The sequence below is a fragment of the Stenella coeruleoalba genome, assembly GCF_951394435.1.
Source record: "Stenella coeruleoalba genome assembly, chromosome: 13".
In the NCBI taxonomy this organism is placed as follows: Eukaryota; Metazoa; Chordata; class Mammalia; order Artiodactyla; family Delphinidae; genus Stenella; species Stenella coeruleoalba.
In genome coordinates, this window is record NC_137159.1 from 37,777,641 (window position 1) to 37,791,941 (window position 14,301).

At 42.0% G+C, this 14,301-nt stretch overlaps 2 protein-coding genes across 7 annotated transcripts in view; one reads left to right on the forward strand and one right to left on the reverse strand.

The window, feature by feature from the left end:
* Positions 1 to 14,301, reverse strand: part of EHBP1 (EH domain binding protein 1) — a 559,191-nt gene that overhangs the window by 370,077 nt on the left and 174,813 nt on the right. The gene's annotated exons all lie outside the window — the stretch shown is intronic.
* Positions 7,867 to 8,499, forward strand: LOC307196114 (non-histone chromosomal protein HMG-14-like; the record flags this gene model as incomplete). The annotated part of the gene is made up of 1 exon (XM_079940850.1): positions 7,867 to 8,499. The coding sequence occupies one exon, from the start codon at positions 7,867 to 7,869 to the stop codon at positions 8,170 to 8,172; it is 306 nt and encodes a 101-aa protein (XP_079796976.1). The 3' UTR covers positions 8,173 to 8,499.

The following is a 14,301-nucleotide window of genomic DNA, read 5'->3' on the forward strand; positions in this document are numbered from 1 at the left end:
ACCCTTTGCTTCAGACTACGCTGATAAAATACAAAGCATATGCTTGGGGTCAGAAGATGAGGCTTGGAGCCCAGGCTGTCCCTTACTGACTCAAGCTACCTTGAATGAGTCTTTTAGCCTCTCTACGGCTCAGAGTTCTCTGTATTAAAATGAGTCTAATAATAATGATTATTTTGGAAATCAAATAATCTAATATATACGAATGCAGTTATGAACTCTAAAGTACTAGTTAGTATTTTTATTATTTTCTAATGCTGGCCCTAGGTTACGAATCAAAAGGGGAAACAAAATAACAAACCCTACTCTGTCTTCGGGGGAAAAAAAAAAGATGGATGTGAATATTGCTTTTACTAGGTTTCCCCCTTCTTACTTCATTTGGATCTTTGAAAAGCTGCATTCATCTGCTATTATGGCTTTACCCTCTAAGCCTTCTGTATTTGATGTCTTTAGACCTTATACTCAGGTTGAGAACTGAGAAGAGGGACTTCCCTGGTGGCACAGTGGTTACGAATCCGCCTGCCCATGTAGGCGACACGGGTTCGAGCCCTAGTCCAGGAAGATCTCACATGCCGTGGAGCAACAAAGCCCCTGCACCACAACTGCTGAGCCTGCACTCTAGAGCCCACAAGCCACAACTATTGAGCCCACGAGCTGCAACTACTGAAGCCCGCGTGCCTAGAGCCTGTGCTCCACAACAAGAGAAACCACCACAATGAGAAGCCCGCACACCACAACGAAGAGTAGCCCCCACTCGCCGCAACTAGAGAAAGCCCGTGCACAGCAAGAAAGACCCAATGCAGCCAAATATATATAAATAAATAAATAAATAAATTTTTAAGAAAAGAACTGAGAAGAAACATAACTTAGAGCAAGTTATGGAACTTGACCATAGCCCTTGGGAATTTAAATTCCACTGACTACAGGTGGGACCATGTTTTCTTTGTTTCTCGGGGTTTTTTTTATTTTTTAAAGCAATGTGGTTTCTGCGTCTTCTTCTAGCACTACAATGGCTTAGGCTTTTGTGGAAAAAACAAAACAAAACAATGGATCTAGAAAACAAAAATAATGGATCTCGTACAATTTGACAACCCCCACATAGGAATTTCCCAACCACAGAGTCCTGCAGGATCACTGCAGGCGTGCCAGAGACATGGGCTAACCCACAGCTTTACTCATACCAAATAAACACTCACTCGGTCGCCCAGGGAAAAATCAAATAAAGGTAACCATTGACACTACCATTGCCATTTTTGCACGTGCATTCTTGACAGGAATATGGCAACCCAGCAAAATGTCTTTGTGAAATAGCACAATGTCAACTCATCTCTCTCCATAGTTACTAGGCAAGAAACCAAGGTGAATGAATAACTTTTAGGAGCCAAACTAAGTATTTTTTTTACATCTGTATCTTCAATGATATATTACTATTTACTAAAGTTTACTTGAAGGCAATTATCACTTTATGAAATGGGACACATACAATGATTAATGATGGTGTGAAGCTTATAATAAAGTTTTCATGAAATTACATTACAGGATAGTTTAGAACTACTTTTTGAAGAGGGTAGGACTATTTTGGCCTGCTTCATTTAAGGAGCTTTGGATTCTTAATAACCAGATGATTTTTCTCTTGCCTGAATTGAAACCCAAAGATTCTCAGGATAAGAAGACATCTCTCCATGGGTTCTTCCTTCTAGATGGCTTTTTGCAGTATTGGAAGGTTTTTCTTGGGGACATTTCAAGAAATAGAAGAAAGACTTTATTTTGTACCTAAGGTCTTTTCTTCCCATGTTCTGACTTTGTCAAAATGGAAGCACATTATTGGACTCTTCTCTATGTTTCAAGGTTATTTCAATATCATTTCAATATCCGTAGGATACTCACCCATCTTCTCTGGTTGGGAGCAGGAAGTGGCCACCTTCAGTATATCCATGAAAAAAGCAATACCCCAGGACTTCCTAGAGTATCTCAAGAGCCATAACTTGCACATGTGGGTATTTTTTTTAAGTTTTACTTTTTTATTGATGTATAGTTGATTTGTAATGTTATACAAGTTTTGGGTGATTCACAATTTTTAAAGGTTATGCTCCATTTATAGTTATTATAAAATATTAGCTATGTTCCCTGTGTTGCACAATATATCCCTGTAGCTTATTTATTTTATACATAGTAGTTTATACCTCTTAATCCAATGCCCGTATCTTGCCCCTCCCCTCTCCCCACTGGTAACCACTAGTCTGTTCTCTATATCTGTGAGTCTGCTTCTGTTTTGTTATATTCACTAGTTAGTTTTATTTTTTAGATTCCACATATAAGCGATAACATACAGTATTTGTCTCTCTCTGTCTGACTTATTTAACTAAGCGTAATACCCTTTGAGTCCATCCATGTTGCAAATGGCAAAATTTCATTCTTTTTTACAGCTGAGTAGTATTCCATTGTGTGTGTGTGTGTGTGTGTGTGTGTGTGTGTGTATATATATATATATATATATATATATATATATATATATATACACCACATCTTCTTTATCCATTCAGCTGTTAGTGGACACTTAGGTTGCTTCCATATCCTGGCTATTATAAATAATGCTGCATGAACATTGGGGTGCATGTATCTTTTCAAATTACTGTTTTCTTTTTCTTCTGATATATACCCAGGAGTAGAATTGCTGGGTCATATGGTAGTTTTATTTTTAATTTTTTGAGAAATCGCCATACTGTTTTCCACAATTGCTTCACCAATTTACATTCCCACCAACATTGTACAAGGGTCCCCTTTTTCCCATATTCTTGACAACATTTGTTATTTGTGGTCTTTTTTATGATAGCCATTCTGACAGGTGTGAGGTGATATCTCATTGTGGTTTTGATTTGCATTTCTCTGTTGACTAGTGAAGTTGAGCATTTTTCATTTGCCTGTTGGTCATCTGTATGTCTTCTCTGGAAAAATGTCTGTTCAGGTCTTCTGCCCGTTTTTTAATTGGGTTGCTTATTTTTTTGATGTTGGGTTGTATGAGCTATTTATGTATTTTGGATATTAACCCTTTATCAGTCATATCACATATGGGCACTTTAAAATCATTTACTAAAGGCATTCTGTGAAGGCAGACAAGTTAAAAAAAATTTCTCTTCCCTGACACTAGGGTTCATGGTCAGTGAAGGATAGCTGTATCAGTCTCTGTCTGCCCTGGCAGGGCACATTTGCACAATACTTGAACCAGACTGCTCTATAGGGCACCAATAGGACATGATCACTTTGAACTGCTCTTTCTTGATCCATGCTTGAGGCCAAAGGTATCTGATAAGATATTGCAGGCATCATTTCTTCAGTACCAGAAATCTCTCCAATTTCTGTCTCCCAGGCTTCCTTCATGTGTTCACCCTCTTCTGGTCTCTATAGTTCTTTCTAACCCACTAAAATAAACCCAAGGTCTCCCTCTCTGCCCAGTGATTCTCAGACTTTTTTGACTCAGGCTCAGCTGGGTGGGGCAAAATGTTCCAAGACCCACATATTATAGTCTTGCCTGCTTTTCAAAGAATTCCCTGATAGCGATGCACTGTTGCAGTGCGAGCACATTTTGTGCAAGTCATGTGAATATCTGCTTTAGCAATACTGGTATGGATGATTTCTATATGTATCACAATCCATATTTGTTTTAATGTTTTGTTATAAAAAATTATAGGTCACAAATTGAGTTGACCTATGTAGATATCACTATCTTATTGTAGGGTTAATCAAACAATCCATGTCAAACAAAATAGATGATGATGGAGGTAAACGAAGGGTAATTTATAATTAAAAAGCAGGAATAGGGCTTCCCTGGTGGCGCAGTGGTTGAGAGTACGCCTGCCGATGCAGGGGACACGGGTTCGTGCCCCGGTCCAGGAGGATCCCACGTGCCGTGGAGCGGCTGTGAGCCATGGCCGCTGAGCCTGCACGTCCGGAGCCTGTGCTCCGCAACGGGAGAGGCCACAGCAGTGAGAGGCCCACGTACCGCAAAAAAAAAAAAAAAAAAAAAAAAGCAGGAATAGTAACCATTGAAAAGTACAATACAGAACTGATATTAATAGGAAAGCAGTCTTCCTGACTATTGAGGATACTTCAACAATCTGTCCATGCATGTTGATAGGGGGAGCTTTGCAAATATTGCCAAGTGTTGCCTGACAACCAGGTGAATACTAAGTAGTCACCTCAGTAAACTCTAGTTATGTTTTAAAATTTTATTTATATACACCAAATACTACTAACTCTTAACAACCTAGCAGTTATTAGTAGCTTTTAGACACATATATACATGCGCGCACACACACACACACACACACACACACACACACACACACTGAAAATCTAGGGCATCAAGAGCCATTTGCTAGTAAGATCCAAAGAAAAGACATGTATTTTGGGATCAATCTGTGGGACATCAGGAGGATGCTTGTGGCCTACCAGTTGGCTATGGTCCATACCTTGAAATTCATCACTGCTTAGGTGGTTGGCTTGGCTTTTTGACTCAGCTTCTCAAGATGCTGGATCACTAGTCCTGTTTCATCCTTTGCCGCTACAGGCACATCCCAACCTTGTGCCCTGGCCAGCACTCCAGTGCTCCCTGGCCTGGACCTCCAAATTCCTAGTCTCTCACTAGAGTCCCTCTCTGGGAAGGAGAATCAGATGTTACCCAGTAACTGGACAGACTCCCTGTTACCCCCTTGCAGTATCTGTGATGTCATAATGGGAGGCCTTGAGTGACACATGGTGAAGGTGAGTCAGAAGACCTGCTCACAGGCCACCTCTGCCTTGGCAGCTGTTTGACAGCAGGTGAGTTACCTCACTTCTCAGCGTAGAGTTCTCCTCTACAAAATGGAAATAATAATACCAACTTCATAGATTTCTTGTGAAGATCAAATGGAATAATGTAAGTGATAAAGCATGGTAAAGTATAAATACATTTATAAAAGTAATACGTGTTATTGTTGCAGAGAGGTAATATTCATGCAAGCATCTAGATTGTTCTTTTTACAAACTATGATATTAGAATGCTATGATGTATAAGAATGATAAACAATACAGACTGTCTGTCAAGCATGAAGGTCAAATGCAAGGATCTCACAGACGGAAGACACTATTGAGAAGGAATACGAATTCCTGATTCCACAATCCTGAGACATGTTATAAGGAGAAGTAAATCTCTCAATGGTCCTGAATCTCCCCCTCCCTCTTTTTTCCCCCTTCTCAAGGCTTGGAGAGCAGGACTTAATTCAGAGTAATTCCAAGCATCAGAAATGTAGGTTTTTTTCCCTCCATCCCAGTCCCTGGGAGGACAGCGGCTGAAGAATGCCAGGAATTTTTCCCTCCACCCAGTCAGGAATGTGTCCTGCTTGAGGTGCTTAGCAGGAATGTGAGGGCTGCCAGATAAGACCCACAGCCGTGGTTGTGGGCCTGGGGCAGGGGAGGGAGCTCTCCTCCACCAACGAGGCCTTCCTCAAGAGCCCCCAGAGGCTGCTCTCTGGGTAACAGCAGAGACCAGAGCCAGTGTTGCAGGACTAACCTCTGCAGACAGTGAGTGAAGAGGCAGCTTAGCCAGATGTTCAAAACAAAGACATAGCAATGTTTTCAGTCTCTGGAGGAAGCACTGTCTTTGGGATCAACACAGACGTGGGCTGGACTGCAGACTGTCACTTACCAGTTAGCTGCGTGACCTGGGTTAGCTACTCTGTGAGCTTGGCTTTCCCCACTATAAAATGCAAATACTACTACTACCTACCTCTTATGGTTGTGAGGAGGATTGAATAAAATAGTGTATATAAAACACTTAGCATAGCTATAAAGCCTATTTTTACATGCCTAGCTTTTAAACAGTCTCAGTGCCCTGCATATATTCAGTGGCACAGTATACAGTGTGTTTTCATATTTGTTACTTCTTTTTAATTGCATTAAGCAATAGTGTGAACTTGAGTACCCTGGGGATGATTGGTAGATACATACATTTTTTTTTTTTTTTTTGCGGTACCCGGGCCTCTCACTATTGTGGCCTCTCCTGTTGCGGAGCACAGGCTCCAGACGCGTAGGCTCAGCAGCCATGGGTCACGGGCCCAGCTGCTCCACGGCATGTGGGATCTTCCCGGACCGGGGCACGAACCTGTGTCCCTTGCATCGGCAGGCGGACTCTCAACCACTGAGCCACCAGGGAAGCCCTATACATCTTTTAAAACAAGTAATGGAGTGTCTGTCATCTTTGGCAGTTATCACAGGCCTGGTCTTAGCTCTTGTCCACACCCTACCCGTATCCCAGTTTTTTCAGTGAGTTTCCAGTCAGTTCCAGTCAGGAGAAAGCTGCCTCCTCCCCCTCCTCTCCCTCCCCCTCCCCCCACCCCCACCTTCCCATCTCCCGGAACACACTGATATATTGGACCAGAGTAGCTGCTGCTCTCATCCAGCTTCCTATGGGAGCTTGGAAGAAGCTGTTGTTGGAGGTCAAAGAGAAGCTCAGAAGCTTTAAGGATTCTGTTAGGTAGGCTTGCCCTTGAGCGGCTCCTGGGGCAGCCAGACTGCCTACCTGATCCCCTTATGCCTGGGTCTCAAAGTTTAACCTATGTTGGAGAAGGTCTGCCCTGCCCCAGGTCCCTAGCAGGCTTCTCTGCCTTTCACTTTGCTTCTGCCAGCTTTTCTGAAAGCCAGGTCAGGAAGGCAAGACTTAGTCCCTGCCTTGTTCAGAGAGGAACTCCTGGAACAATGTGGTTCTGCAAGCTGCCCCTGACCTTGGTGTTCCTGAAGCCATGGCACGGCTCCACTTCCCCAGGTCCCAAATCTTGATGCCTACAGTTACAATGGATCTGTTGTGTCCTTTCACAGACTTGATCTTGGATTTTCAGTCTCCACCTGGCACAGTGGAGATGAGGATGGCAGCTCTGACCTATTTCCTGTAGTCTCTGTGGGCTTCCTGACAGTTCTTTCTTCCTGGGGCTTGGTTCTCTTTAATATCAGCCATGCACTCTGGACATAGAATCCCATGTCCAGATGGGAGCAAATGTACCTCTCCACTGATTGCCTTAATGCTTCCAGGCTGGTTCTTGCATAATGTCATCCACCCCTCACTCCATGAATCTCAGAGAAACTTCAATCTTTATTGGTAGTAAATATTTTCTGGGAAACACATGTAAGACTATTGCTTTATTGACCTTCTTGAATTCTTAAGGGCATGGCCTAAGGCAAGCTGGGACCACAGCTTTCCGAATTGGCAGGTAGGCTAGTGAGCAAGGGCCAGGCAATGGCCTGTGAGAGGGACACAGGATGGGGTTTGGAGACACTGTCCTACGTGAGAGTTTGGATCAGGGACAAGGGTCAAAGGCAGACTCTAAAGGATGTAGCCAGCTCTGTTATGGTTATGGCCTTTGTTGGTGCCAGGTAGGAGATATTCCAAGGTATGATTAGACAGGAGGTAAGGGAATAGAAGGCTGCCTACATGTGGCCAAGCTCTAGAAGGCTCATTTATTAGAGCAGGATCCAGGTCCAGGGAAGGATGGATGGCTAAAGAGAGATGGAAAACCAGGGCCCTAGTCACTAGCTAAGGTTCAGAGCCATGTCAGGCATTTAACGACTTCTTTAAAACATCTTACAGGCGGTGGGCCCAGCAGCCAATGGGCGGGGGCGGTGGGGGGGGCGGCCCGGACGACGGGTAGGAGGAGCCCGCGGCTGGGGGACGCGGTGGGGAGGAGGAGGCGGGGGGCTCCCAATCCGGTTCCATCCGGTTCTCCCACCGCCCCCGCCGCGGGTCCCAGCAGCGGCAGAGGCCAGGCAGACCAGCTTCGCGAAGGCTCTCGGCGCGCCGCGGCCCGCAGGCACCCGGCACGCGCCCGCCCCGCCGCCACGATGCCCAAGAGGAAGGTGAGCTCCGCCGAGGGGGCGGCGAAGGAGGAGCCCAAGAGGAGATCGGCGAGGTTGTCAGCTAAACCGGCTCCTCCAAAAGTGGAAACGAAGCCAAAAAAGGCGCCAGGAAAGGATAAATATTCCAACAAAAAAGCGCAAACAAAAGGGAAAAGGGGAGCAAAGGGAAAACAGGCTGAAGTGGCTAACCAAGAGACTAAAGAAGACTCACCTTCAGAAAATGGAGAAACTAAAAATGAGGAGAGCCCAGCTTCTGATGAAGCAGGAGAGAAAGAAGCCAAGTCTGAGTAAAATCACACACCTGGTCCTATCAGTGGTCCCTGTTTCCCTTCTTGTACAATCCAGAGGAATATTTTTATCAACTATTTTGTAAATGCAAGTTTTTTAGTAGCTCTAGAAACATTTTTAAAAAGGAAGGAATCCCACCTCATCCCATTTTTAAAGTGTAAATGCCTTAGTTTAAGAGGTGAAATCATTTGCTGGTTGTTTATATTTTGGTACAACCAGAAAATAGTGGGATATTCAATATGGGAGGCTTTGATTGTCTTGGGTGTAGCTTTTATATCCTGTAATACAAAGCATACTAAATGGCAGTTTGGAGTCAGTTGTGCATTTAATGTCTTAAACACTTTAAATTACTTCTCTTCCCACGTTGTTTTTGGTAGAATTGTTTCCTAAAGCAAACCACTCACCCCTTGATCTTGGCTCTCCTGGGCAGAATTTTGTGCACTCTGTAACATCTTTGGTCGTGGTAGTCCAGTTCTTCTAGTAACTGTTAATGTGCTGTCAACGATTGACAATTTGCGTATGTAGTGTATGTGATATTAAATTGTTAATTAGTGGGACTTACGATGTAACAGCATATCAATATTTGAAGATATTGGTACTTGATATCCTGTGAAGGAAAATTTGCCCCCAAATTTTAAGCTGGAAAGTCACTGGAATAACTGTTCAGAAAAAAATCACAACTACATGATTTTTAAGGTTTTTGGTACGTATGTTGAGAATTGTGTACAAATTGAAATGTCTGTGTACTGATCCTCAAAACAACCAATAAAATCTCAATTATGAAAGAAACAAACAAAACAAAACAAAAAAACATCTTACAGCATCAGGCAAATGTGTGTCCAATGCTGAAAGCCTTGAGTACCAGCCTATATTTCTTCCCCAGATACCTTCTCCTGGTAATTTATCTATTCACCTTCCACTCGTGACTGTGACTCAGTCACTGCTTCTTCTAATCTATTCAAACATTCTAACTGCTTTCAGCTTTGCTCAACACTAACACCCCACTCTACCTTTTGCTTCTTATCTCTGGATATAATGCTTACCCTAGGGATGTTTCATGTGTCCCAAAACCGTTATTTTTCCCTCAAATATGCTGCTCCTCCAGTCTTCCCTGTCTCACTGGCACCATCAACCTCCATTTTCTCAAGCTAGAAACCTGAAGGAAATCATAAACTCCTTTCACGTCTCCATCTACCATGTTCATATATCACTGTAGTGGCTATCTCATCTCTGTTCCACCATGGAATAGACCTTGGGCTGTGGTGGACACCACCCGTGATTACCAATATCAAATTCTTCTTTTCTGGGCATATGAGAGACTACACTTACCATCCCAATTCCAGTTAAGTGCAGCCGTACAACTAGTTTGGTCCAGTGAAATGTGAATGAAAATTCACATATTATTTCTGGGCTAAAGTAGTGAAAAACTCTCAATTCTCTTTGCCTGAAATAGCTCTTGTCCTGTTGTGAAGGCAGAGGTCTTCTGTTGAGATGGTGAGTCACCAAATCAAAGAAGCCTATCTAACTGAGGCATCTCAGGAGGGTGGCTGCTTTGCTGAGATGCTTGAATCTGCAGAAGATGCTGCACGACTGACAAACTTCTGCAGTAAGTCACTGAGCTGTGGGGATCATTTGTTAACTGTAGCATTATCCAGCTTATCCTAATACAATCACTAAGGCCCGCTGATTTTACCATCTCATATTCCTCTCCCCTCTAGTCCCTCTGCTGCTCTAGCTCAGGACCTCAACATTTCCTACCAGAACTATTGGAAAAGCTTAAAACTTGTCTCCTTGCTTCCAGTTTGGCAACCCTCAGACTCATCCTTCCAACAGACACCAGAGTGGTCTTTGTGTAACTCAAATCCAACCATGTGTTTTGGGTTACTCCGTTTCATTGGCTCCCCGTCACTGACATGACAGATAGTATGATATGACAGATTGCTTCCCTAGCCAGCCTCATTTCCCATCTCTTGTTCCCTTACATGTTATAACCAGCAATATTTAAATGTTTGTGATTTCCAGAATAATCCATGCTTTTTCATGTGTCCATGCCTTTGCTTATGCTGTTTCATTTATCTGACACATCTTTATACACCCTTCATCCTCTTCTTTGCCTGGCCAATTCCTTACTCTTTGAGACTAGGTTCTAATACTACATTTTCTGGGAAGCCTTCCTGTTGGATTTAACATCCCTCCTCTGTATCCCCACAGCATCATCTACATCTACAAATCATTGACTACATTATATTGCATCTCTTGATGGGTCTCCCTCCCCTTGAGAGTAAAAACTTGACTAGGTGGATGCCTGTAACAAGGTAGACGCTTAGTTATAAGAAACACTGAGGTAATGAGATTCAGTGGTAATGTGAACCCTCAGGGCTCATCCGTGGACACAGGATTCCAGGATGATGGGCTGTGAGGTAGACACAAGTATTCAGTCTGAGAGATCAGTCACTCTAGTGGGCATCCAGTTCTGGCAGGAGTAGGGGGTGAGGGTCTGACTTCATGCCAAACATAACAAATGGTGGACCTGGGGCAGGGATTGTTAACTTTCTGCCCTAGACAAGATTGGCTCAAGAACCGAAGAAACATTGCACTGAATGGGCACCATGAAGAGACACTGCTTTGAGAATCTTGGGAAGGTCGAAGCAGAGGAAAGAAGGTGGTATCTGATATAAAGTTATAAAATCATTGACACTCTTAATAGATTGGGCTTAGGCAGCAACCACACAGTTTGACCTTCTTGAATGACTGCTATAATAAATGCAGTAGTTTCTTGCCATTTCTGGTAGTTACGTTCTACAAAGTTGCTGGGAACACATTAGCAAGTATGGAACCATTGCTCCTAGGAAAAATGCAGGGTTAGGTTTCCTGAAAGCCTGTGGTCACATTTTCATCAACCAATCAATGCATAACCTTGTTTTACCTGTTTCTGTTTAAAGATACCTTATTTCTTTATTTAATATAATATGGATTCATTAACATTGAACTCTTGACCAGCAACACTAACTTAAGCCTGAACAAAGCTTACCTAACACACAAATTTTGTTCTATAAGGTGCTTCTTGTGCTTAGGAAGACTGGAAAACACTTCAGCAATACACTTGGGAATCATTTTAAACAATGAAATCACCCAAAAAGCCTTTTTGAAAAAAGACCACTAAGTAGACCACCAAAAAGACACTTGTTTACAGTATGAGAACTTGACACAGTAAGGCAGAGCATTGCCTTGTTCCTCCTCAACTGGGAAAGTGCATGCCAGAGGACTCAAATTTTTCACTGCTCTGTCCATATCCACAATGACCATGAAAGTGCTGTATTGATTTTGGAGTTACAAGTAATTTTCATCAAGTAGGCAAATTTGCAAATATGGAATCCACAAATAATGAGAATCAACTATAGCTACAATTTACTGAACACCTGCCACATAGCATTGAACTAGGTGCTTCATATATACACATGTTGCCAAGTTTATCAACTTTTCACTCTTCAAATGAAATGCCTCAGAGTTAAAAATGGTGGACATATCCTGAGATCCATAGGCTATCACCAATAGAAAAAGCAGGACTTTATAATAATAATAATGTCATATAATTTTCACACCAAGCTTAAGGATGCATTTCTGGAGCTGGAAATTTATAATAGGCTGGGCTTCTGCTCCTTTTGGAAACTTCTAACTCAATAGTCTGGGCTCTTATAGAAAACTAAGAATACATTGCACACTCAGCAACAGGGATGCAAAGAATATTTCTTATAGGAAACATACCCAGCACTTAAAAGCATAATCATCTTCCCAAGCAATATGATGAGAAGCTAAAAACAGTCAAGTAAACAAAGAGACAAATATTTCTTTCAGGAATCTGAGAAGTTAGCAAGCTTTAGAACATACTGTCTTGAAGTGTCATGACTTGTGAAACGATGATCTTGTCCAATCATCTGTGCATCCACAGTCTTCTTATCTGCCGCTTGCTTTCCACTCAGATCAGTCTGGACTCTGTTCCAAACTACATGGTGCTTATTATTCCTCCTCATCTTTACTGTTATCACTATGTCATTCTCTTCCCAACCAAATCACCCTTGACCGGCAAGTCTCGGTTCATTCCTACGTCTTCCATTAACCTCTCTTAGACCTCCTCAGTCCTCTAGGTCTTTTTTTTCTGTGAGAGGATATGGACCACCCAAAATCTAGCTCACTTTTCAAATCAAAGTGAAACAATAATGCACACCTGTCAGGACTTAAGCAGGATAGTGTGTAAATGCCCATAGCACAGGGCCTGGAACAAGGGATATGCTCAACAATGTTGGTGTTTCTGAATCTGAATGGTGTTTTTCACTTTGGTTCATAAAAATTCACTTTTATTATTCACTTTTATCACCCCTTCTGAAGCAAATTTTATGAAGAAAAGGATAACATCACTAGAGACAAGGCAACAGCAAGAAAGAACATGCTTTGGGCCAGTGATTTCCAAATTTTGAATTTTCTGGACCAGTGTAGGAATTTTGGGAACTGACCTCAGGTTGCTTAATAGTTCCCTTTTGCCTAAAAGCTCTCTAATAACACTTTTACCTTATGTAATAATTATTACAAAATAAACATTATAAGGGCCAAAAGGTAAAAAGGACATAATATCAGAAATTTTTGTTCTGAAAATGAATGTATTCAGCTTCAGGAAAAACTCAACTCATTCATGTACCCAATTATCCTTTTGTTCATTCATTGGCCAAATATTTATTAAGTGATATGCACCAGGAATTTTTCTATATGATGAAGTACAGGGGTAAACATGACAGGGAAGTTTTCTGTATTGATGAAGCCAATTTTTTTTTTTTTTTGGTATCAGAAAACAGATCTGGGAAAGCTCATGACCAACCAGTACCAATCCAGTCACTGGACCATACATTGGCTTTTAAGAGCTATGACGTGAGTATTTAGTCACTGATGTCAGGTCCAGTCCCTGCTTCTAAGCCCTGAAGGAAGGAACAGGGAGATGTCACACTTTACAGAGGCTGGGAGTGTAGAGGCAGAAAAACAAAAGCAGCTCCTCTGAGCAAGCATCTTCTGGCTCTGGGGCAGTGAGTGTGCCAGCCTGAGAATTGGACCTCAGGCTAGTTACTCTTAGTGAGTACAAGCCCCTCATAAAAAATCCTTCTAGAAGTCATCATTTTTGACAATGAAGGGCAACGACATATATTTAGCCTAAAGAGACCTGAAATATAGGGCACAAGAGATTTGAAACAGTTGTCAAAGTGTGGAGATAAACCCTGAGAAAAGCAAGGTGGGGATAAAAACCTGGCTCTATTTGGGGAGTTCCTCAGTTTGTTTCTCACCAGGATTCAAAAGAAAATAGCTAGGTGTTGTGAAATATGAGCTCTCAAAAGTGCTATAGAAAACTTTTAGCACTGTTAAACACTTGGAGCACTCAGCCAACAAAAATAAAACATTTGCTCTTATTCTGAAATCCCGAATTAAACTCAGGTCAGAGTAACTGTTGTGTTTCATTCTAGCATGCCTTAGGGAGAAATTGGAGGAAAATCCCCAGGGACTGATAAGCCCTCTGTAACATGTTGAGTTGTTGGATTGGATAGAGAGAACACCATATATGTATGCATATATATACATACATACATATATATGCACTATACTATATATGCATGTGTATATATATATATACACACATATATATGCAATATAGTATATATATTATATATAGTGATTTCTTCCTAAAAGTCACAATTAAGGGAATGTTGCACCTAACATAAACTATCAGAACTTGTCACAATACTTTCCATATATAATAGATTGAGAGCTTCACACGACAATCTCCAGTGTCCTGGCCTAAAATTGATAGAATCAAACAAAGATACATTCTGTATTCCAGAGGAACTCTTCAGAGCTCAAATAAGTATTTACTGAAAACAACACTACATTTTCCAGGGCCTCACTCCTGAGAGGGCTGTGCCCCTGCAGCATCACACTGCAAAGAAGAGGGGAGAGGAATGTAAGTGCCAGCTTCCTGAACACAGTGGGAATAAGACCGAAAAGAAAATGATCAAGAAACCATAAGCAGAAGGTTCTTGTCACAGCATTTTAGGATTAAAAATAAAAAGATTTACTAAAATTAGCCACAATGTA